Raw genomic sequence first — 25,601 nt, forward strand, 5'->3', positions numbered from 1 at the left:
ACATTTTCCATGGCATCCGGCGAGCAGGAGGAGTTCTCTGGCATAAAAGCCTGCTGGGTGGACCGCCAAGTCCGCCGGATACGAGCGAGGCAACTTGCTGCTCCACCTCCCTCGCCACTCCAGACCGTCAGTACCATGGGTGAGGTTGTAGGCTGGCACACGGATGAGCACTGTATTAATGTGAGGCATCATATGGTATTTTTGCAATAACATTATTTTGTGTGTGGATGAGGCCAATTTTTATAAAATTTATAAAAATAAGAAAATAAGAAAAAAATCATGAGAAATTTGCTTTACACTTACTACACATAAGAATCTAATTTGTAAAATATAACAACAATTAAAAGACAAAATTTTGAATTATTTGCCATAGCGACAACATATATCTATATGAGGTACTAGTTATACTATGAAGAATGTGAGGACAATAAAAATGTTGCCCGCGCATTGCGCGTGTCTCTCTGCTAGCTATTAAAAAAGATAAAAATAGCGACGATGATCCATGCCTCAGCACACCAATCAATTTTTGACAACACTAGAACTGTGAGATTGTTGTTCGAAACCAACGCCTTCATGATGGGAATGACACGCTATGTCAGTGTGGTTGATCTGCCCAGCTTCTGCCTCGACGGCCTGTACCATGTCTCAGAACTGATGGCTCTCCCAATACACCTAGAACACAAGTTCAGTGTAGAGTAGTATCGAAATTGCAGAGGATGTATTCCAGCAGTGAATCGTTGTGTTCTTTAGATAAACCCTCCTTGGGTGGCTTCTTTATTTATACTATATATGGTTTTGTTTGATCAAACTATGAGCCTCAACATAGTAGATATTAGAAGATATTAAAAGACGCCTCACAGAGCGCACAAAAATGTCTTCAATTGACTAACAAGGCAAGGCGTAATGATAAACGCTAAGATAAATCTTGAAGTCCAAGTCGCTTTTATCAAAAAAGGCTTTCACCCCGCTTTATATATAAAGCAACGATCAACAGCACTCGATACAAACACACGCCCCCACAACACTAATGGTATTTGGGTCACCTTTTGTACCCCTGGGCGGCCCCAATAGAACCCTATACACTTATTAACATCTAGCTAGTAAGCAAAAACAGAATTTGTATTACAAGACAGTGTGACTCACCAGAAGTTGTAAGGAAGTAGTATATCTCGATTGGTACTGATGCGCTTCAAGAACTCTAGCATGTTTTTCTCTACTTCTGTTCGATACCATTCATATGTCCATGTCTCTTCATTAATGGTATTTGGGTCAATGAACCCAATGCCATAGCGTCCATCTTTTTTCATTTCATACATCTTCATCCTGCATAATACCACATAAAAGAATATAGTGAGGATAATTACAGGTAATGATCAACGAGCACTACAGCTAGCTTGAGACTTAAATTACAGAAAGAAATCACTTACAGACAATAGCAACTGACGATAGATTTGTCGAGTGCGTCTTGATTGAATAATTGAAACAGTTCTGTATACTCAACAGACAGAGTTGTCTCATGAAAGTAATGCTCTTCCTTGACTTTCACCATGAGGGACTCTCGATTGGTACTCTTGGCAATTTTCATGTACCATTCATGCAATTCATACATTCTCGTTGAGAGCTTCTTGACCTCCTCAGGCTTGATCAAAGGTTTGCCGCGGACATATTTCCGTTTTATGTCCTCCTCTCTAAGCGTATCCATGGGCTCGATCTCTAGGAGTTGATAAACAGTGATACCGAGCTCTGCAGCCTGCCTTCTATGCTCGTCGGTTATTACCAGCTGATCGGTACAATGAGCGGGGGGGGGGGGGGGTCGTTTGCACCCCCTGTTCTCCCAGCTGGGGAACGGTTTTCCCGCTGTTTTTGGCAGCTGCTTGGCTCAAGCTCGAGCTCGACTCCTTTTGTTGTGCTCGATGTGCCTTCATGATTTGACGCTCATAGTCTGAGTCAATAGGCTTGAGAGCTGGTGCTTTAGCCATACGAATAAAGTGGTCAACGGCTTGCTCAGACACTTTCTCCTTTGGCGGCGGCGGTGGCTTCGGTCCAAAATGGGCGTCCAATGGGCCTTCACTTCGGCTTCGTTTTCCTCCTCGGTCATGTCGTAAGGCCTCATCGGAAGAGGCGCGAGGCTTGGACCATATTGAAATTGCTTTCTTCCTGTACCTCCTATACCTCGACTTGTACCGCTACGCACCATAGCTGCGGCGGCTCTCTTCCGTTGTTGCTGAGGTGGCGGAGACGGCTGACGTGGCTGACTTGGAGGAGGAGGAGTGGGCTGACGCGGTGCCGGACTTGGAGCAGGAGGAGTGGCCTGACGCGTTGGCGGACTTGAAGGAGCAGGACTCTGCTGAGGCGGTGGCTGATGACTTGGAAAAGCGGGAGTCTACTGACGCGGTGGTGGACTTCGAGGAGGAGTCGGCTGACGCGGTGTCGGTGGCCTTGAAAAGATGATGCAATCCTTTCTTCATAGGATGATATGATGTATGGCCTTTCCTAGTGTGTGCTCCTCGTCACCTCCAGGAATGTCAAGCTCTAGCCCCGAATATTGGTCCACCACTTCATCAACCACGACACGAGCATAGCCAGCTGGAATCGGGTTGCAATGGAAGGTTGCTTCGGGGGGATTTGTATAAGCAACGACGTCCACCACCTTCATGGATATGTTCTTCATTTTGAAGTGTAGCTCACAATTAGTGTTCTCCATGATGCCATCCACAGGGTATCTATCAAGCAGTGCCTCGCCCGGGGCGGAACCCACGCTGCTTCTCGGCATGGATGGGACGGTGCTATCCAATGCTAGATCATCCGCTAGCCGCTGCCGCTGCTGAGACCCCCTTTCTTGGCTAAGTGAGTCGATCTGTTGCTGCTGCCGCTGGAATTGGAGTTCCAACTCCGCGTGCGCTGATTCTAGGCCTTTAAGGCGTTCTGCTTCCTGCTTCCTCTGCTCCTCCTCCAGCTTCCTCTTCTTCTCCTCCTCCATCTTATTTCTCGCACGGCTTCTGTAGTCGGCGTTCCAGTCCGCAAACCCCTCATACCACGGAACAACGCCTTTGCCTCGTGTTCTTCCCGGGTGTTCAGGATTTCCCAGGGCGCGCGTAAGCTCGTCGTTCTCTCTGTTGGGCGTGAAGACCCCCGTTCGAGCCTCTTCTATTGCAACAAGTAAAGCGAGGTCGGCTCCTTTAAGACTTGCCTTCTCCAGAACCTCCCCCGTCTTCGGATCCAACCTCCCCCCATGCGCATAAAACCAAGTTCTGCACCTGTCCGGCCAGCTCAATGTAACTGGAGTGACCCCTGCATCCAGCATCTGTTGCTCAGATTTATCCCACTTAGGCCGGGCCAACGCATAGCCACCTGGCCCCAGCCTATGGAAATGCTCTTTTTTCGCGGCATTGATCTTGTTTACTCTCGACCCTTCCTTAGCTAATTCCGATTCCTTGAATTTCACGAAAGCGGGCCAGTGATCTCTTTGCTTCTCCAGTGTTCCTGTGAATTCTGGAGTCTTCTTTCCTCCTTCGACGTACTTGGCCCATATACTCTTCTTGTGGTTCTTGAATGCAACCGCCATCTTCCTAAGAGTAGCGTCCTTCACTTTCTGCACATCTGCATCTGTGAAATTATCTGGTAGGGTAAAATGTGACATGAGAGTTTCCCAAAGCAGATCTTTTGCTCTTTGGTCAACCCAAGTAAGATCTGGACGTTCCTTTGCTGGCTTCTTCCATTCTTGCATGGAGATTGGGATTTGGTCCTTCACAAGAACTCCGCACTGACGAACGAACTTGTCCGCATTCTTCTTAGGCTCGCTTGGTTTGCCATTAGGTTTGATGGCATCGATGTTGTACTTTACGCCATCCTTCAACTTTTTGGCTGGGCCTCTCACTGTCCTGCTGCCTGTAGAAGATTTGCTCGATCCGGAGGGCTGAAAGAAGAAAGATCGATTCGTTAATATATATACAAATCATTTAAAACATGTGATGATCACCAGATGCCTGCTTATATAAATATACCTCGTCGCTCTTTGTTATTTCAATATCAACATTTTCTCGTCATCATAATCATAGTTCCGGACTTCATCAATTCAGTCGTCTTGATCGAATATCATATCACCCTCCCCGGTATTGTTCAGATATTGGGAGTCGTCATCTCCTTCATCCTGATCATCTGGCCCGCGAGGGGACCGTATGATATCGAACAGGGCCTCTTGTCCTTCTCTGCCGGTATTGTCCGCCATAGCTTTTATTTAACTAATCCAGAAGAAATATAAAACAATTTAGCACACATCTCAAATAATAGTAGATAATTTATATGCATCTCGAATAATAGTAGATAATATATATGCATCTCGGAAGATAAAACTGATGAATCATAGTAGATAATATGCATCATCGAATAAAATCTCGAATACATCGTCTCGAATATGATCAAATAATATATATAATCTCGAATACATCGTCTCGAATATTATCGAATACATCACTAGCAAGCTAACATATATCGAATACTATCGAATGATCTAGTTCACTCGCGGTTCCTGAGGCGCGGGCGGTGGACACCCAAAGAGAAGGAACCATCATAGGATCATAGCTCGGGTGAGATCCCGAAGAACCTGCCAGGTATTGGAGAACCTGGCGTCCATAGCAGCCATGTAGCGACGGACGTGCTCGTCCTCCTCCCTGACACGGCGACGTACCACCTCCGGCGGGGCCGACTCCCTCCGCACCATTATCATAATTGTTTTGCATATTTCATTCCTATATGTTTATGCCATGATCATGTTGAGTGCATTGTCATATTTTGCTTCTTGCATCATGTTCATTATTAATTATATTTTACCATCCTTGTTGTTGCCATGATCATCTTGCTTTGTTATATGTTTCGTTGTGCCTCTTGCCATTTCATTGTATTGCATCATGGTTATCGAGTGGTTGCATTTCTATGTTCATGTGATGTTGTGTGCATTCCATCTCCCCTCTTTCACAAGTTTGTTTTCCTGGTCCCAATTCACCTCAACACCCAAACCAAGCCATGGTTCAATGCAAATCCCATTCAAACTACCCCTTTCTTCTTTATCCCAATTAATTTTTTCATGTGACACTTTCCTGTCCAGAAAAATGTTCATTATTTTTCTATAAATCCTACACAATGTCAGTAACCACTCAGTTGAATTTTCATCCATTTTGGACTTGTTTTGGTTGGATTCAAAAATGGCTCAAGTTTGAATTTAATTCAAACTTGAATTATTTTTCTTTCCTTAAAAAAATGCCCAAACCAGTTTATTAAAATACTGCATAATTTCAGGAGTTTAAATATATTCTAGCTTCTTTCAAATTCATCCCCAATATCCCTGGGCTTTTCCCTTTTGATGGTTGTCTATTTATGGGCAGAATTAAAAGAAAAGTAAAGGACTCACCTTATCCGAAGCCACCTGGGCCTTTTCCCTCCAACCAGCCCACCTCGCTTACCTCTTTCAGCCCAGCTAGCCCAGCTAGCGCACCAATGTCGATCCCTCCTGTTCTTCTTCTAGCTCCTGTACGGCAGCACATCTAGCAGGTCCACGTCGACGCTTGTGTTGATTTGACAGCCGGAGCTGCTCCCTTCACCCTATAAATAATGCCCCAACCCTAGGGTTCCCTGCTTGCTCCGTTTTCCCCCTCCTCCTTCTCCTGCCGCCGCTAGGTAAGGCACCCAAGCAACATGCCGACGCCATGTTCGAGAGGAGCTCGAGCTCTTCTCCAGCGTGATCGAGCCCACAGCCACCCTCTTCTTCCTCGGCAGCGACACGAGCATCTTCATCGTCTTCCTCACCCTTGCCGCAACCACAAGGACTCCGAGGCTTCCTCCTCGACGTCCTCTTCATCGCCACGTTCGCTCGTCGTTGCCATGGCCGAGCTGAGCTTGAGCTCGAGCTTCCGCCCGTCTCCGTCCGGCTTATTCCGCTAGGAGCACCAGCGCGTCGACCGCCGTCTTCCTCGCCTGCGCACGCGTCCACACGGTCTCCGGAGCTCCTTCCACGACGTCCTCATCGTCCTCTTCTTCGGGCCAAACCATCGCCGCCGGCCAGCTAGTCCCCACGCCGGCTCCTCTGCTTCCCCGACGAGTCCGCCGACTTCAGCAGCACCCCCATGGTGAGCCGCTGCTCCTTCCCATCTCCTTCCCCGTCGTACTCCATCGTCGTCGTTGCCGTTTTCCGTGCGCACCCGCGGGACCTCATCACCGGCGAGGTTCCCGTTCATGTTTCGATGCATCCGTAGCACCTTTAGGATCGCCTTGTAGCTCAACATCTTTTGGTGCCCTCCTCTGCGAGTTTTGGACGCCGGAGTTCCTCCGACGAGCTTGCCCGCTGTTCTGCGCGCCCGCCTTGTTCTTCTCTGCTTCTTGCGTGCACTCGCGATCGCTTGCTTCGGTGTTCAGCCTCTGCTTGACTCACCTTTGCATGCAACCACACACGCACTCACGCTCGTGCGCATGTTGGGCGAATAAGCCGCGGCGACGCACCGGACGCGATCAGCGCGTTATGGGCGCGAGCTGGCCGGGTCGGGCGCGTCGGCACCGCGTGCGTGCGTGCGTTGTGTGCGTGTGTGAGTAGGCTAGGGTGCGGGCACGTGGTGAGCGCGATGCACCATAGGACTAGGGCGAGCTGGACTGGGTCACCAGGCCGTTCTGTTGAGGGCTCGACGCGCACCGGGCACGTGCATGCACGGGGTGGACGTGGCCAGAGCGGGCCAGAACATGGGCTTGGGGGGGTGGACGCGTGCGGGTCGTGCCCGACGCAGTCCGGGGTACAAAACCCGTGTGGTGATCGCTGTAATGTGTGCGGGCTGAGCTGTTGCTCAGGGAACAACGTTCGTGCGCTGGAAAATTCTTGCCGTGTCCCTGTCCTCTCCTTCTTCCTCCTTCTCCTTTGTTCGTTCGAGCCACGACAACAGAGAGTGAGCTGAGTGAGAGAGAGAGGAGAGCTAGGGCTAGGGCTAGACGGCAACAATAATTGGCATCAGAGCCACGTGAAGATCAGGGCGCGCCGACGATGTTGATCGTCCCGTACGTCGGTGGTTCGTTGTCGCAGCCGGCGCCTGTACTCACGGGGGAGAATTACACCACCTGGGCGATCAAGGTGGAGGACGATCTGGACGCTGCAGGGATGTGGGAGGCGGTGGTGCCGCCGGTGGACGCTGCGGCGGCGGTGATCGCCAAAAAGGATAAGCCGGCGAGGGCTTATCTGCTGCGGGCGCTCGCCGACGATCTGCTGATGCAGGTGGCTGCGAAGAAGACGGCGGCGGAGATATGGAGCAGCCTCAAGGTCCGGTTCGTTGGGGCCGATCGCGTGAGGGCAGCGCGGCTGGCGTCGTTGCGCAGCGAGTTCGAACTTCTGCGGATGGACGGCGGGGAGTCGCTGGACGCCTTCGCAGGCAAGATCAATGGCATGGCGGCGCGCTACGCCGGGCTGGGATCGACCCTCGACGACGCGGCGATGGTGAAGAAGCTGCTGGACTGCGTCCCGAATCGCCTGTACGCGGCGGTCGCCGGGATGGAGCAGTTCTGCGACCTGTCAGCGTTGCTGTTTGAGGACGCGCTGGGGCACCTGAAGGCGTTTGACGAGCGGCTGCGGCGACGCGGTCAGGCAGGCGGCGAGCAGGCGGACGGCGCGCTCATGTACACGGCGGCGCAATGGCGGGCGCGGGAACGACGTCAAGGAGGTGCACGGGACGACGACGACGTGCGCAGCGAGGCATCGGGCCTCGGCGGAAACCGGCGCGGTCGCTGTTACAAATGCGGCGACCGTGGACACTTCAAGCGGGAATGCCCGCAATTGAAGAAGGCGCCGGCGGCGGAGCGTGCGTTGGTGGTGGATGGTGTCGTCGAGGACGATGGGCTGCTCTGAGCCGCGGCTTAGGGCGCGAGTGTTGGGCGAATAAGCCACGGCGACGCACCGGACACGACCAGCGCATGTATGGGCGCGAGCTGGCCGGGTCGGGCACGTCGGGACCACGGGCGTGCGTGTGTTGTGTGCGTGTGTGAGTAGGCTAGGGTGCGGGCGCGTGGTGAGCGCGATGCACCATAAGACTAGGGCGAGCTGGACCGGGTCACCAGGCCGTTCTGGTGAGCGCTTGACGCGCACCGGGCGCGTGCATGCGTGGGGTGGACGCGGCGAGAGCGGGCCAGAACGTGGGCTTGGGGGTGGACGCGTGCGGGTCGTGTCCGATGCAGTCCGGGGTACAAAACCCGCGTGGTGATCGCTATAATGTGTGCGGGCTGAGTTGTTGCTCAGGGAAACAGCGTTCGTGCGCTCGAAAATTCTCGCCGTGTCCCTGTCCTCTCCTTCTTCCTCCTTCTCCTTCGTTGGTTCGTGCCACGGCAACAGAGAGTGAGCTGAGTGAGAGAGAGAGGAGAGCTAGGGCTAGGCTTAGACAGCAACAAAAGCGCACACCCCCAGGTCCTCGCCCGCGCTTCCTGCCTTGCCGCGCCATGCCATGGCCCCGAGCCGAGCAACGCTCAAGCTCAAGCGCCTCTGTACCCCCTCGTGGCTGAGCCTCGTAGCAGCCTATCCCGCACACCCACCGCCGCCTCCTGGACCCCGCTGTTTCACCGTTGCCCGCCGGTGCAGGTCGGTGTCTTCTCTGTTGCAGAGGAGAAGAAACCCCGTCGGCCGTGGGGCTAGTTCAAAAGAAGCTGTGCCCCATCCTGTCACAACAGTAGCAGCAGCGCAGTGGATCGGGCCACAGAGTTCTACCCGTCCCCTTGGGAACGTATTTAGAACCCCAATTTTTGCCTCGGTTGCCTCTATGACAGTGGACCCCATTTGTCATCCTCTCTGCGCACATACCCTCTCCACACCCACACTCCTGCCACCTCAGCACCACGGGCCCCACTCGTCATTGTAAGTGGCTGGCCCAGCTCGTGTTCCCTGTCGTTTTATTGTCTCTTGCATATTCACAGTAATGCCATTGTTTTGGATTGTTAATAAGTAAATATCCATGCTTCCAAATAAAATATGTCATATATGCATCTTGCTCATATTTTCATGTACTTTGACAATATGCCACTTTCATACATGATAAAAATGTTTTAAAACTGATGTTTGTATTATTTTGCATAAATGTCATGCTAAAATGGTTTATTTCTTAAGTAAATAATTGTAGCTCGGAATTAAATAAAATTTATATGTAAATGGGGTAGAAAAATGCATAGATTAACATGGTGCATTTATGTTGCTATTTAATAATATTAAAATTGTGTTTAGGGCAGAACAGTAGCAAATTCGAAATATGCATATGAGGATTTTCCGGAATTGTTGTTTGTTGATCCGGCCTCATTTAAACTTGCCTAAATAGGTTGTTTTCATATGCTTCACCTCTTGCCGTGTTAATCAACATTTAATATTGATGTGTAGCATAAACGAGAACGAACTAAATATTTGAATGTGGTGTTTCGTCAATATCCAACTCGTTGCATATTGAGCTTCACTTAACTTGTAGTATTGTTTGAGCACTTTGCCATGATATGACTCATTAAACCGGACATGCATCATGCTTGTTTGTGCATCATGCCATGTTTATGCTTGTTTGTTTACCGTGTTGTTTGCTTCTTTCCGGTTGTGCTTCTTCTCGATAGTTCCTATTTCGTTGCGATTGTGAGGATTCGTTCGACTACGCTTGGTTCGTCTACGCCCGTTCGTCTTCGTCATGGACTCGTTCTTCTTCCGAGCGGGATCTCAGGCAAGACGACCGCCACCTTGGATCTCACTACTATCTTTGCTATGCTAGTTGTCTTGATGCTATCGCTATGTTGCGCTACCTACCACTTGTTTATCAAGCCTCCCAAATTGCCATGAAACAACATGTAACCTTTTTCACCATCCCAGCAAACCATTGTTTGGCTATGTTACCGCTTTGCTCAGCTCCTCTTATAACGTTGCTAGTTGCAGGTTGTTCCATATTGAAACATGGATTTCTTGGGATATCATAATATCTCGTGTTTTGTTCGACTTTTTACCTGGTGTTTTGTTCCACTCTTGTCACCCTAGTTTCCGTCATATCGGTGTTATGTTCCTTGATTTTGCGTCCCTAACATGGTGGGGGTTATGAAGCCCCCTTGACAGTTCGCTTTAAATAAAACTCTATCAGCAAGGCCCAACATTGGTTTTACCATTTGCCTAATAACAACTAAAACTTGCATAGGGACTTTCCGGACCCCGAGGACTTAATTTACAACCCCATGCCAGTGCTTCTCATGAGTGTTGGTCCAAACTAGAGCACTATGCGGGTCCGCCCCAGGGCAACCTGTGTTATTTTTGGCACCTGTATGCATCACTCATCCGTCGTGGCCTGAGACGAGATACGCGCGGCTACTATTACGGTGTCGGCACGTCGGGAGGTCTTGCTAGTTTTGTTTTACCATTGTCGAAATGTCTTGTGCACCAGGATCCCGAGTCTGATCGGATGTCCCGCGATGGAGAATTGTCTCCGCGGATCGTGAGCTTGTCATGGGCTAAGTTGGGACAACCCCATATCCGGTTGTAGAGAACTTGACACCAGATTCGAATTAAAATAGACCAACCGCGTGCGTAATCGTGGCGGTCACTTTTCGACGAGGTTCGGGAAGAGAACACGATGTGGTTATGTTTGACTCGTAAGTAGTTTAGGATCACTTATTGATCATTACTAGTTTGTGACCGTTTGCATAGCTTCTCACATTATTCTTATACTCGTAAGATAGCCACCATACAATGCTTAGTCGCTTGCTGCAACCTCACCACTTATCCTTTCCTTACCCATTAAGCTTTGCTAGTCTTGATACCCATGGTAATGGGATTGCTGAGTCCTCGTGGCTCACATATTACTACAACAACAGTTGCAGGTGCAGGTTATGCGATGATCATGACGTGAGAACGATGTTTACTTGTTTTGAAGTTCTTCTTCTGCTTCTTCTTTGATCAGGGGATAGGTTCCGGGTCGGCAGCCTGGGTTAGGAGGGTGGATATTGCTTGAGTTTCTGTTTGTGTTGCATCTGTAGTCGGATGTTGTTCTCATGTATGCTGCATTGTTGTATTCATGTGACATTGTATGCCTTTGTATGTATGCCGAACTATTATGTAATGGTACGATGTAATGATATCCATCTTGCAAAAGTATCTTTAATGTGCGCTTTTATTTTTGATGGGACCTTCAAGTTTTTTTAGAATAGGGCCGCATATTGGGCGTTACAGAGGGAGAGAGTGAACTGCTAGAGAGAAATGGCTCAGATCTTTACCGCACCGGACCGACAGCCGCGTCCCGACTGAATACGTGGTAATATAGTCCGGCTGCTAGCACACAGGCTGTTTATCAAGCACTCGACTAGTTAGTTGCATCACACAGTCCACCGGCGTCAGCACGCTCCACCGGCGTCGACGCAGAATTGGAGGACTGTCGATGGCCACCGACCTGGTGCCAACTGGCCAACCTGCACATCAGGTGCCCTACTACAGCTTCGACCATGACATTCCTTCCCTGCCTTGCAGTTGAGAGCACATGTAACCTTGTAATCCCCTTTCCTGCCTTGTTTTTCAGTACTCGGGTGTGTAAGTCGAACTCGGACTGGGGAAGTCAAACTCGGCTTGCTATTCTATCTATTTCCACGGTGAACGAGCCTCTTTGTATGTCTAGAAGTGTAACTGAATTCCAACTAGTTGGAGGTAAACTTATTGTGACTTAGAAATGCACTACACGTCCGTGAATGTTACTGGTAAATCAGTTACTGAAACGAATGCGCAACACACACACACACCCAAACTATAGAGCCTAGGGATGATGGATCCAACGAACAAAGTGCTCCCATGCTTATGCCCACGGCCAATGTGAGCTGATGACCAATCTCCGGTTCATCCACTACCTATGCACCGCAGGCAGGCACAACACTACGATTGGAGTCAGTCTGAAGAAAACCAGAGCAGCGCAAGCACTATTGTTACAGCCAATAGTCATCAAGGAACTACGTAAATGTGCTTTATCTTGATTAAATAGTCGTGATATCTGTCCAGTTTTCCCTTTTATGGTTTTTGGTTTTTTGTTTGCAAAATGGAGAATGTTGCATTCATCAGGCAGCTCCTCCTTGGTTTCTGATTTCTTGAGGTGTTCCTGCTCGGCTTGCTCCTGTTACTAGTTGATTGTCTTCTTCCAACCGTTGCCTCAGCATGATTCATAGATACTATCCTTATGGTATTGCGTCTTTTGTTCTGTAAAATAAAACCTTGTATTGTTATTTTAGAACATAAACTGCCAGAATCTTGTTGGGGCTTCAGAATTGGTTTCTCGAGTTTGTTTTGATTGTATTTATCAAGTTCCATAGTCCCATTCATTTCAGTCTATTAAGCAAAATCAAGCGACATGTATATATCCCACAACAAGTTATCGAAAGGCACTCGTGCTTCAGATTGTCAAAACTGATGACAGTCTAATGCTACAGCCTAGAGTGAATGTTATATTCAACTCCACATCCGACCATTAAATGTACATAAATTATTTTTCCATTTTTAAAAAATAATTACGTTATTTCGAATTAGTCAGCGAAAATTAACTGAAAATGAAAAGGATAGCAATTTGGAGAAAAGAAGAAATATAAAACACAAGGAATGAAGAAAATGGGAAGAAAAAAATAAAAGAAGAAAATGCAAACCAAAAAAGCTATCCAAAAGCAGAAGAAACCAAAATTTAATACATGAATATATTTAACCTACTAAATTTTATATATATTTGTATAATGAATATATTTACATTTAACCTATTAAATTTTATTAATTTATGTACATTTTTTAATACATGAATATAACTTATATACATGAAAATAAATAAATACAGATGAACATTTGATTTCTTATATATGAACATTTTTTAAATCTTTAAATTTTATTTAAAATGGAAAAAGTATTAATACATGATTTTTTTGGTATACATGAACTTTCTAAATACATGTTTGACATTATATATTTTATATATCCGGTTCAACCAGTATTCGATTTTGTTCTTGTCTATTCCAGTTTTCTTTGGTCTCATGCAATTGTTTTCGGTTTCTTCTGCTTTTTGGGCTGTCTTTCGGTTTATTCTGCTTGTTGGGCTCTTTTTTCGGTTTTTGATTTTCTTCCTTTATTTTCTCTTCCCTTTTTTTCTTTCTCTTTCATATTTCTTTTCTTCCCCAAATTGTTATCCTTTTCATTTTCATTAATTTTTGTTACTTACTGTAAATCATGTAAACTTTTTAAAAATATCAATTTTTATGTATGTGTGTGTCTGTGTATATATATATATATATATATATATATATATATATATATATATATATATATATATATATATATATATATATATAATATGATAACTTAATACATGAATCTAACTTATTGCATGAAAATAAATAAATATATATGAACATTTGATTTCTTATATATGAATATTTTATCAAAATCCAAACTTTTAGAAAAAATTTAAAACACTTAAGAGATGAATTTATTTTTGGTATATCAACAAGTCAAGAAGAAAAGAAGGTACAATCCCCAAAATGGACTAGATCAACCAAATGAACTAGCCGCGGCCCAACAAAAAAATGCCCGTAAATTCAATAAAAAAATCATGGTCACATTCCAATATGAATTGGCTCAAGGAACAAAATAATTCAGTTCCGAAAGCACCATGCTCTAATAAAAAATGATCTAAACAAATGCGATAAATTTTTGGGGTGGCCCATTTAGAAAACACATGCGGATTGGACATATGTAAATTACGATGATTTCTGTTTTTTCATAGATAAATCCAGACAGGATCGTATATGCATCCACGTCATCCCATGTTCTACATGGACAATACCACATCAGCTCAGCAATGTCATATCTGACGTGGTTCGAGCGGACAAGCTATGACCAAAATTTGGTAATAGCATCTATTATGTGAGGCTTAGGAACTCGGACAACCCATTAGATCCATCATTTATTTGAAATAATTATTCTTGCTACCGTAAGGTAGAATTTACGTAGTTTATTAATTGAAATGATATAACAATCAATGGATACATATGTAGTAAATATGGTACTAGATAGAGGAATCAAATGAAGCAGGAAGAGGTGGTCTCCATGTTGCTCCACCTGACGTTTAAAGAGATTCCAACATAGTCGTTTACTTGCATGGGCCAGAATGATCAGTGTCTATTTCCCACACAACATTGATCACTAGGGCCACAAAGGGGATCTCACACATGATTAAACAGGCTTGACATGACTCACACACCTTCTATGGTCATTTGGAGGAACCTTTCATTTGAACGCTTGTGACATGACTAGCACACCCACTGTATTTTAGTTAAACATGCTTGATTTTGTATTATTTGAGACTTAGGATCTCAGCCAACCATATAGATCCACCATTTAACTATTAGGATCTTAGGCATGCGGTCCAGGAGAAGGGGACAGTGGAGAGACAGGGTTGCTTAAGCTATGTTATGTTCTTAGAAAAGGTTGTGTATGAGAAGTTTAACCATTGTATACCGATCCGTGTGTTGTTCTTTCTTCAACATATAAAAGGGGCTTAATTTTTTTCACGACAAACCGGGCCAGGAACATAGAAAAAATGGGCTCTCATTCGTATGATGGTGAGCAGCCTCACCGAGAGGAGCGACGACGCTAGCGGCGCAAAGTTCTGCCAAACTGATTTATTTTGGGGGGTCCTCGGCCCAGCCCTGCTGATTTATTTTTAATGAGTACCCCTTGGTTCAGAACACCATCAACAACTAGGTAAGAGGAGAGATCGTGACAACCTTATACTCTTTTTAAGCGCCCACGGAGAACTGAGTGCTGGCTCAGCGGCTTGAAATTCGTCATGTTTATATAAGTCCACCTTATTTGCACGAATTTCATCCGATCGTTGATTTTTTTTTTGAAATATATATAGCTACGATTGAAATGTGGAAGGAAATTTACAGGTTGCACGGTGGAGATGCCCTAGGAAAGCTCTGAAAAAGGCAAAGAAAAAGCCTCCGTCCAGGTCATACCTGACCAAATGGGCCGGCCTAGACGTGCCAGCCCTATAGCCTGCGTGCCTGGCCCGTCACGGGCCGTGCCCGGCACGTGGCCCGGCTAGGGCCGTGCCTGGGCTGGCTAGCCAGGCACGCGTGCCGGCCCGGCACGGCACGTCTAACACACAGCGAGGAGCGACTAGTACTGGAACGAGCGGCACGAGCGCACGAGATCGGGATTCACTCGAATAAAAAAAGCGCACGAGATCGGGAGAAGCGGTAGGAGCGCACGTGGACGAGGAGCGCACGTATACGTGCCTCGATCTGTTTACTCGGGTCGCTGTGCGAGCGTGCCAAACGGGCCGCCGTGCCGGCCCGTGTAGTGAGGGGGCCGTGCTTGGGCCTGGGAGGGCAGCACGCGTGCCGGCCCGGCACGGCCCGTGTACTTAACGTGCCTGGCCGGGCCGTGCCGTGCCTGGCCCGTTTAACCCAGGCCGGGCCGTGCCGTGCCGGGCCGGCCCATTTGGCCAGGTATAGTCCAGGTCCAGCCGCCACCCTGTTTCGAACCCTCCACGCGCATTCCTCTTTCTCCCCACGCCAAGAACCTCAGCCCCCCAGCTCTAAACCCGCCGGCGACCCCCCTTGCCGCCATCCACCGCGCCCGTACGGCGGACGCCTTCTTCCTCCTCAACCATGTAGGTAAAGGCTTATCCTCCCGAACCCCAGCCAGACCTCCACCGGAGACCCTCCAGGCCGGCGGCCGGCGAACGGCGAAATTATTGGCTACTGGTACTCGGGAGCGCCTTTTCGGCAACATCGGCGGCGACGAGCATTTCCACCGACCGTAGGTGAGGCTGCCTTGCCGTCCCCGGTAAGAAAAAGATCCCCTTTTCGCACCGAAATCAGTCCCAGATCCCGTCAACAGTAAACCCCAGCCGCCGCCGCCTCCTGCACCGGCACCGGCACCGGCGACGTCGGCGTCGGCGTCGGCTTCTTCCTAGTCAACAAGGTAACCAACCGAACATCGCTTCTCTTTACAAACCGCTGCTCCCACCGGTAGAAAATTCCCCAATTTCACACTGTTCACTCTTCGTCCGCAGCAAAAGCATTCCGTTTCCATGGCCGCTGATTTGGAATGGAAAGCTGCCGAGATCGTTGCCGTGCTTGGCTGGCTGCTCTCCCCCGTCATCACCTTGCTCCTGCCCAAGGTCCTTGCCTGCCTCGGCTTCGACGCCTCGCAGAAGCTCCGGGAGCTGGAGATCCACATCATCCCGGAGCTGAAGAAGACGGTGAGGGCCGTGGATCAGGAGAGGATGATGCAGAGAGGGAATAGAGTGAAAACCGATTTGGACGCCCTGGACAAGATGGCTGCCATGCTGAGGCATGCTCTTGAGGATGCCGAAGACATCTTCGACGATTCCCATGAGAAGATTGTCGTCAGGTGCTGGCACCGGCTCCGCCGCGCTTTCGCCGTCTGCATTGCTCTCTGCAAAAGCAGCTGCGTGTGGATTGCAGGCGTCGTCCGGACAAAATCAGCTCGGCTGCTGCAGTGGGCACGGGAAAGCTCCTTGTCTTTGTTCCTCCTACCCAGGTCAGAGGAGCCCATTCCGGCGAATAACAGTGCTGCAATCACAAACAAGCCCATTCCAGTGATTATTGATATTCCAGCCTCTGATGTTGAGCCTGATCCGGTGACTAGCAATGCTGAGGCCTCTGGCAATGAGATCGTTCCGGTGACTGCTGGTGCTGCGGCCTCCAACGAGCCTAATCAGGTGCCTAGCAGTTCTGAGGCCTCGAACAACGAGCCTGATCCAGTGGCAACCAGTGTCGAGGCCTCCGATGACAAGCCCGATCCGGTGACTACAACCTCAGATTCCTCAGGGCGGTGGCTCTCTTGCTTGTGCACCTCGTTTGACTTCTTCAAGAACTGTTGTGCATCACTATACAGCTGGTTAGCTCATGTGTTTGAGGCTGCCTGCTTTTACAGAGACTGGTCATACCAAGTGGTTGGCATAAAAAAATGTCAGGTACACCCAATTTCATCACCAACTCCATCGGCTCTTCATTTCATATGCACTCTATGTACATGTAAAAGCTCAAGGACGACTGTCCAATATTTATGTGACTGACATACTCGTCTAATATTTTGCTACTTCCAGGAGAATGCCTCCTTATTTGATATGTTAGATGTATTCTTTACTGCTATGTCAAGATTGAAATTGAAGAAAAGGATACAGCAGGTGGAAAACACCGTCAGTGAAGTGAACAAGTCACCACTCTTGGGTGTGGCAGGCAACAGCACACCAAAAGATATTGCCAACAAAAACAGGAGAGAACTTGGAGCTGCTAGCAAGCGGGAGGTATTTGGTCGAGAGGCGTTGCGTGATGATATCATGGGAAGGCTGCGTGAGATACCACAGGGTGATGCACCAAGCTATAGTCCATGTTACTCTGTGATTGGCATCTATGGCGTTGCAGGGTCTGGGAAGACTACCTTTGCAGGATATATTCGAGATTACATAAAGGAGGAATGCAAGGAGGAGAAACTTTTTGACACCATCATGTGTATTCATGTGTCGGAGACTTTCAGTGTGGAGGATATATTTCAAGAAATGCTGAAGGATATTAGCAAAGATAGTCTCCCCAGTATTTCAGATCATAGGGGACTAAACAAAAAGTTGAAGGAAGCATTGCGTGGCAAACGTTTCTTGTTGATATTGGATGATCTCTGGGTGAAAAACAAGAATGACCAACAACTGGAGGAACTAATCTCTCCACTCAATGTTGGGCTGAAAGGAAGCAAAATCCTGGTGACGGCTCGAACAAAAGAAGCAGCTGGAGCTCTGTGTGCCGATAAACTTATTGAAATGCCTGATTTGGATGAGGATCAGTACTTGGCGATGTTTATGCATTATGCGCTAAGTGGTACAAGAGTTGCCCTTAAAGAATTTGAACAAGTTGGGAGAGATATTGCCAAGAAACTACACGGGTCACCTATTGCAGCAGTAACAGTTGCAGGACGGCTTGGGGCAAACCCAAATATCAGTTTTTGGAAAAATGTTGCAAAGCTTGACATGTTGAATGACACCATGGATGCTCTTTGGTGGAGCTATAAGCAGCTTAATCCAGACATAAGGCGATGCTTTGAATTCTGCAATATTTTCCCCAGAAGATTCAAACTGGAAAAAGACCAATTAGTCCACCTGTGGATAGCACAAGGGTTTGTAAAGACTAGCTGTGCAATAGAGGAGATGGAAGATGTAGCCGAGGGCTACATTCAAGAATTAGTGTCATGCTCATTTCTGCAACCAAAAGGAACTGATTCATTTGTAATTCATGATCTGCTGCATGATTTAATTGACAAAATCGTCGGAAGTGGTTGCTTTAGAATCAACAACGAAAGGAGCCAGAGAGGAGGCTGGAAAGGAGATGTCCCTCGAGATGTCCGACATCTTTTTGTTCAGAATTATGATGTAGAATTGATTACCGAGAAGATCGTTCGATTGGAATATTTACGCACTCTCATCATTGATGTTGTTGAAGAGGAGACACCAGTTGAGGAAAAAGTCATTGAAAGTATATGCAAGAGGCTGCCGAAATTGCGGGTACTAGCCATTGCTTTTAGCAAGAAACATTGTGCAATAAAAAAAACCAAGAAGTTCTCGGTCCCAAAGTCTATTGCTCAGTTAAAGCACCTGCATTATCTTGCTTTCAGGACAAACTTGTCATGCTCTGTAATTTTACCAAGCGCACTAACTAAACTTCACCATATCCAGCGGCTAGATTTTGCTGGTGGAGAAATTTCGGAATTCCCCTCTGCTGGCCTTATGAACTTGCAGCACATGATTTGCGGAGTAATGAAAATCCCTAACTTGGGCAGGCTGATCTCATTGCAAACGCTACGAAGCTTCACAATATGGAATAAAGAGGGTTATGAGATAAGGCAGCTGAGGGACCTAAACAAGCTTCGTGGAAGCCTGTGGATCCATGGCCTTGAAAATGTCAAAAGCAAGGAGGAAGCTCTTCAAGCCAATCTAGCTGCCAAGGAACGGCTCACAGATCTGACGTTCAACTGGCGTGATGATACAAGGTGCAGCCCAGAAGTTGAAGCAGATGTACTTGAGGGCCTGTGCCCTCCCGTGGGGCTTCAAAGACTTGAAATATATGGATACAGAGGTTCAAGGTATCCAGATTGGATGGTGGGTAAGCAGAGCGGTGGCCCAGAGGGCCTGCGAAATCTTTATTTGATAGCATGCAGCCAACTGGGAACTGGTCCTGCATTTGAGGCTTTCCCTCATCTTCGTGTGCTCCGGATTAGGGCCTGCAGCTGGGACTCCTTAACAGGCAACATGGAGCGCCTCACGTTGCTCAAGAAACTGTATATCATTGCTTGCAAGAATATCCGGTCGCTTCCAACACTGCCCCAGTCTATTGAGGAATTTTATCTTTATCACTGCAACGATGAGTTGATGAAGTCGTGTAGAACAGTGGGACATCCAAACTGGCAAAAGATTGAGCACATCCCCAGGAAATTTTATCTATATTTTTGCAACGGTGAGCTTATTTTTGTTAATCCATTTGCCGCTGTCTGACGTTTCAGAGAGCCAGTGAAGGGCGCCTGATGGTCTTGAATCAATCAGGAGAGGCTTTAGGCATCACAAGACGGCAAAGGACATTTGAATAGGTTGGTTGGAATGCCTAGCAAAACTGCAGGCTCGGCTGTCCCTGTCCCGGATGGTTATGATGGGTGTTAAAACTCTTGGCAGTTTGGTTGGTGTGATTGGTGATGATGCCAAGGATGTCATCTGTTTTAAAGTAATAATGTTGGCAGTACCACTGCCTGGATTTGATGACTGCTACTTATTTATTCATTCAGTGCGCTATGTAATGTATGTAAAAGAGTTGGTGATAATTCAGTGCTGTCTCACTTATGAGCTTGTTACTATGTGATATCTGTCATCAAAGACAATCTTTTTATATGGTTTCTGACTCCACGTTTGCAGATGAAGGACGCTGCATTTATTTATGCTACGTCTTTCCATTGCGACTTCCCATCTGGAATTCAGCCTGGTTCAAATCCATTGTTTGGCAGGTAATTAAACAGGGATGAAAAATTCGCATTTTGTTTGCATCATGGATACAAGGTGTACTAGGCTACTAGCATAGTACCCGTGCGTTGCCATAGGACGAATAATATATAAAAAAATGATCGATGGTCAAATGGCAATTGGTTAAAGGGTCGTCAAATATGTTATATTTATAGGGTGAAGATAGTTTCTCGGGTTACCAGAGCATGCCCGTATTCCATCGCACCGACAAAGGTAAGACAACACAAAATGGCCTCGTCTCTCCCCAGCTCTGCCCTGCTGTACGCATGATGGGCTCTGCTACAATTCTGCTTAATCCTAGACTCAATCTGTAGCTCCACTTCCATCGCACAATCGGTCCGCTGTTAAAATCTGAAACAGAGACAACTCAATCAACGCCTAGCATTGGGTGGTATATAACCTATTTGTCTGCTTGTTCATACATAGAATAATATGATCAGTGCAACTACAACTATGGCATGAAGAATCAAGGAGAAAAATATTGAAACATGTCCATTTTAATTAGTGTCACTCAAAACAGCTTTCACCTCACTTTACATATAAAGAAACACATCAAAGTACACGACCAAGCTATATAATATTATTGAACGCTCTCTAGCAAAGCACATCAAAAGATACAACATAAACCTAGAACAAGCATGACACCTCGCCGAGGCCCGACCGAAGACTCCTGAGCTCCACCACAACGACCCCGAGAGGGCTACGAGGTGAAGCGTCGCAGCTGCCGAGTCCAAACAAATGGACAGGAGTTCTCAACCGCCGCTGCCTGGCACAAGGATGAGACCCACGACGACGTCTTCAAGAAGCAAGCGGTGGGATGCAAATAATAGATAAACATTTTCTCTCTGTTGTGTGTACATGATTTTCTTATTCTACAATAAAGAAAAATAGAACTTGCAATGTACGACATCAATCACTTCAAAAGTAAGGCATCGCACTTTACCATATTGCTAGCCTGCTCCTCGTTGTAAACAAAGTACGCTGCGAGGGTTCTTCGGAACCACGCACGAAGATATTTGGACGGTGCTATTCAAGGCCAACCAGACGTAACCAAACACGACCGACGACCGCGGGCACGATATAGATCATCCCGCCAGTTCGGTAAGTTTTTATTATTCCAAGGTTTACCCTTCATTTGCTTATCCGAGAAAGAAAACACATGAGCCCCCTTACTTATATTTTCAGGGGTGGACGAAGACGGCGAAGCGGATCAAGTGTCCGGCTCCGCTGCCTGAGGATCCAGCCGTACCTCTGCTAACGAGGATGCTGGCTCCGGCACCTTACAAGGCGCCGCTGAAGAAGGCCAAGAAGAAGGCCACGGGGACCCAAAGTGGCCCCCACCGTAAGGGCACTTCGGACGTGACGTCCGAAGATGCCGAAGACCCCTCCTCCACCCATGAGGACGACGAGGAGGAGGAGAAGGAGGAGAACGATTCTCCCCCGAAGGGGGAAGGAAGAAGAGGGCGGCCTCCGTAAGTTTGGAGGCGGAGGCGCCCAAGAAGGGGAAGACCGTCCTTGCGGACAGCTCCGCGTGGGACCTTGAAAGCGGTCCAGAGCGGCGCCCCCGAAAAAGGCCCTTGGCCGGATCGTAAGTATTAAAAGATCCGATGTACAAATCCCGCCTATCTCCTTCATGAATTAAATCCATTGAATTATATGTTTGCAGTCCGGCCGTTGAGCGGTCCGTGTCTTTGGGGAGCTCCTTGGACCCGAAGGTACTGGAGAGTGACTCCCTCCCCGCGGCTTCTTCTCCCCAGGCCCCAGGCCAGTGAGAGACACAAGAAGCCACCAGCGGGGCGCCAGAGGGCGAGACCTCTGTGGCCGAACACACGGGGGAGAGAATCCCCACGGAAGCTGATGCTGGGGGCCAATTCGGTCCCCAGCCGAATACTGTCCCGGAGAGCTATGCGGCTCCGAAGTCCGGCAGGCAGTCGCCTTCGAAAGAGGGAGGCATGCCTGTTCCACCGGTGACCTCTGTCCAACCAGAGGCACCGGATACTCTACAGGAAGCAGTGCGAAACGCTTCCATCGTAGATGAACATCGCACCCTTATGGGTGTGGTGGTTGAGAGGGTTCAGTCCGTTAAAAACGGGCTGACCGACACCTGCACCAGCCTTCTAACAGGCTTCGAGGTGAGTGTTCATAATTATGTCGAAAAAAGAATGTCACAGTATAGACAGTAGCCCCTGGTGCTCTGTTCGGTGTTCGGAAAGAAAAGCCGGACAGAGGATCAAATCTCGTTTATCAGGAATCTAACCACATTTGTCTATGTGAATCACACGCGTCGCTGTTAGCAGCAACCTCTCATGCTGCCGAAGTCTCTGGACTAAAGCAGAGTCTGGAGCGGCCCGAGGAAGAACTCAGCCGTATGAGGAAGGAGCTAGAGGGCCAGCAAGGTATGTCCGGATTCTTATATATATCCAGAGTGTTAAGAATATGTAACTGATCGTGGCTCCATTGTATTTGTAGGGGCAGGGACTAAGGTCGAGGCCCTGAAGAAGGAGTTGGCCGAAGCCCAAGAAAAGGCGGCCGAGGAGCAAGCTGCCCGTGAGAAGCACGAGGCCCGGGTTTTGGAGGTCTAAAAGGAGCTCCAAGATGCTGCTGATAAGTGTGAGGCATTGAAAGGCAAGAATGCGGACCAAGAGGCCGAGCTCGCCAAGGTGCGTCAAAGCGGACAAGATGCACGGCGCGAAGCCCAGGGAGCCCTCCAGGCGATCCAAGAGGCGAAGAAGATCGCGACGGGTAAGGCTTTTAATATGCAAAGCAAGCATGTGAAGAAGAAGTACATTTTACTGACCCGCGTTTGGAGTTCTCCAGGAGTATTTGCGGATCTGCCGCGCAGCGTTTCTGATGCCGCGGAGTTCTTCCGAGCCGAAGAGGGGGGCTCAACGGAGAAGGTGTTCTGGTCGCAGTATCTGGCGCCAGAGCATCCGGTGCCCCTGACCGATCAGCTGAAACAGCCGGTCGAACTGCATGGGGCGGCCGAACGAGCCATGAAGGATTTAAGAATCCGACTGTGGCCTGCCGAAGCAATCCCGAGTGTCGCTTGAGTTGCTAAGTACTCCCTCCGTTTCTTTTTACTCCGCATATAAGATTTGGTCAAAGTCAAACTACACAAAGTTTGACCAAATTTATATAAAAATTATGAACATCTACAATACTAAAACTATATAATATGAAAATACGTTTCATGGTGCATCTGATAATATTGATTTTATATTGTGAACGTTTATATTTTTTAATATAAAGTTAGTCAAACTCTACAAAGATTGACTTTGACAAAACCTTATATGCGGACTAAAAAGAAACGGTGGGAGTAATAAAACAAGGGCATGTGTTGTCTGGGACATCTGTTGTCCGGCCAGAAAATTCTGGTGTGCTTTACTAGTGGAGAACCGGCCTTTAGTCCCGATTCATCATCCAGAACAAATAAATCGGGACTAAAGTCCCCCATTCTTTAGTCCCGGTTTGCCACGACCCGGGACTAAATCCCTTTCACGTGGCCGGCAGCGCGCGCCGGGGGTTAGGGTCCTTTAGTCCCGGTTTGTGCCACAAACCGGGACTCAAGCTGGGGAACTTTAGTCCCGGTTGCTGCCCTCAACCGGGACTTCATGTTTAGGGGTTTAGGGGTGATTTATGGTTTATTTTTCCTTTTCATTTTCTGTTTTTGATTTATTTATTTTCATTTTCTTAGGTTAGGTGAGTGAAGCTGGTTTTCCATTTTGTTTTTCACGTTATTTTCTTCTGCTTTCTCTTTTCGATTTTTCTTTTTTCTTCTCCACTTTTTGTTTAATTTTCCTTTTCCATTCTTTCTTTTTTCGTCTCCGGTTTTTCTTTCTTTTCGGTTTTCCCTTCAAATGCTTGTTCCACATTTTTTTAAATACTTGTCAACATTTTTTCAAATACTTGTTCAACAATTTTTGACTACTTGTTCAATATTTTTATATATATGATCAACATTTTTCTAAATTTTTGTACCACATTTTTTCAAATACGTGTTCAACATTTTTCAAATGCTTGTTCAATATTTTTTAAATAATTTTTCAACACTTTTCAAATACTTGTTCAACATTTATATATACAGTATCAAAATTTTTTAAAATACTTGTCAACATTTTTCAAATACTTGTTAAACATTTTTATATATACGATCAACGTTTTTTCAAATACTTTTCATATACGTGTTCAACATTTTTCAAATACTCGTTCAATATTTTTCAAATACTCGTTCAACAATTTCCAAATGTTTTTGGAAGAGTGTTTTTCGTAGTATATATTTATAATATTTTAAAGTATAAACAAAACTACAAAAAATAAAACAAAGACGTAAAACAAATACTGAAAATGTGCCCTCCCCCGAACCTGGGCCGGCCCATGTGTTGCTTCCTCTCGAGGCGAGCGCTCCCCCAGGACTCGCTGAACGCGAGGAATAGAAGCGCCCCTTGTTCAATGCTTGCTCGCTCTTCGCCCCTCATCTGTTTGCTCGATATTTTTTCATTATTTATTTCCTGCTGGGATGGTCTTTGTCTTAGGATAAAAATAACTTAGTTTTTTATTAAAAAAAGTACATTAATTGGAAACATTAAGCGAAATTGAAGAAAACAGTGTTCATGAATTCAAAGAAAAGTTCACAAAATAAAAAAAGGATTTGGAAAAAGGTTCACAAATTTGAAAAAGTCATGGATTTAACGAATGTTCATGGATTTCAAAAAGTTCACGGATTCAAAAATAGTCCATGAATCTGGAAAAAGTTCATGGACTTGAAAAAGTTAAAGGATTCCTAGCATATTGGAAGTGTGTGAACGAAGATGTCCCTATTATCACGGAGAAAGTCGTAGAGCGCTCTAGCTCCCAAATAACTAATTGAATTCCCACCTATGAACTCCTGACATTTTACTTCCAACTAGTTTTTGGTCCGTCGTGGTAACAAACAAAACAGAGCTTTTATGAAGCATTTTTAGGGGAACTTTTCTGAAGGATTGGCTATACAAATGGGCAACTTACATATGTGTCGGTCAGCTGATAGATCGGTATCCCACAGGTCTTCCACTCTAGATACATTCAGCAGTTCAGTAACTATAATTTATTGATAGATAAATTTAATCATAGTATGAAACATAAGTAGGCGGGATGCACGGCGAGGAGGAAGTTCCAGGAGGCAGCGTCCCGGCGGGGCATTTGGTCGAACAAGCGGCGAGGCCGAGATGGGAGGAGGCTTAGTTGGGGAGGAGCCGGATCGAGGGCGTGGGGGAAGCTGCACGGACTTTGGTAAGTGGCGTCGGATGAGTCGGTGACGGCGACGGTGAGGTAGTGGCGGCTGCGACCGCGGCCCGGCATTTCTCTTCTTCTCTTGCGTTTCTTGGGTGGCAGGGCGAACCAGTAACAGGATCCATTGCACGTACTGCATCCCCCTCAGTACGCACGGTTGAGGACGGAGTAGGGACGAGGAGGGTGCCACGGCTTCGTTGCCGGCGTCGGCTGCCGGAGACGTGGACGGGAGAGCGAACCTCTACGTGGCAG

General features: G+C 47.2%; 2 protein-coding genes and 2 long non-coding RNA genes across 4 annotated transcripts; all 4 read left to right on the top strand.

The window, feature by feature from the left end:
• The first annotated feature begins 5,624 nt into the window (after positions 1-5,624).
• LOC123493741 (uncharacterized) lies at positions 5,625-12,641 on the top strand. Its single transcript, XR_006662532.2, has 3 exons — positions 5,625-6,122; positions 9,607-11,447; positions 11,544-12,641. It is a non-coding gene; the product is annotated as an uncharacterized lncRNA (long non-coding RNA).
• LOC141025868 (uncharacterized) lies at positions 6,121-11,122 on the top strand. Its single transcript, XM_073501804.1, has one exon. It carries the CDS (start codon positions 7,022-7,024, stop codon positions 7,874-7,876), a length of 855 nt encoding a protein of 284 aa, XP_073357905.1. The 5' UTR covers positions 6,121-7,021; the 3' UTR covers positions 7,877-11,122.
• Positions 12,642-15,531: 2,890 nt separating the features above from the next.
• Positions 15,532-19,952, top strand: LOC109754238 (putative disease resistance protein RGA3). Its single transcript, XM_020313149.4, has 3 exons — positions 15,532-15,982; positions 16,074-17,000; positions 17,133-19,952. The coding sequence occupies exons 2-3, from the start codon at positions 16,092-16,094 to the stop codon at positions 19,563-19,565; spliced, it is 3,342 nt and encodes a 1,113-aa protein (XP_020168738.1). The 5' UTR covers positions 15,532-15,982; positions 16,074-16,091; the 3' UTR covers positions 19,566-19,952.
• A 2,282-nt stretch (positions 19,953-22,234) lies between these two features.
• Positions 22,235-23,281, top strand: LOC141039235 (uncharacterized). The gene is made up of 3 exons (XR_012200159.1): positions 22,235-22,477; positions 22,551-22,823; positions 22,899-23,281. It is a non-coding gene; the product is annotated as an uncharacterized lncRNA (long non-coding RNA).
• Positions 23,282-25,601: the final 2,320 nt, after the last annotated feature.

Source organism: Aegilops tauschii, chromosome 1 (genome assembly GCF_002575655.3).
Source record: "Aegilops tauschii subsp. strangulata cultivar AL8/78 chromosome 1, Aet v6.0, whole genome shotgun sequence".
Lineage (NCBI taxonomy): Eukaryota > Viridiplantae > Streptophyta > Magnoliopsida > Poales > Poaceae > Aegilops > Aegilops tauschii.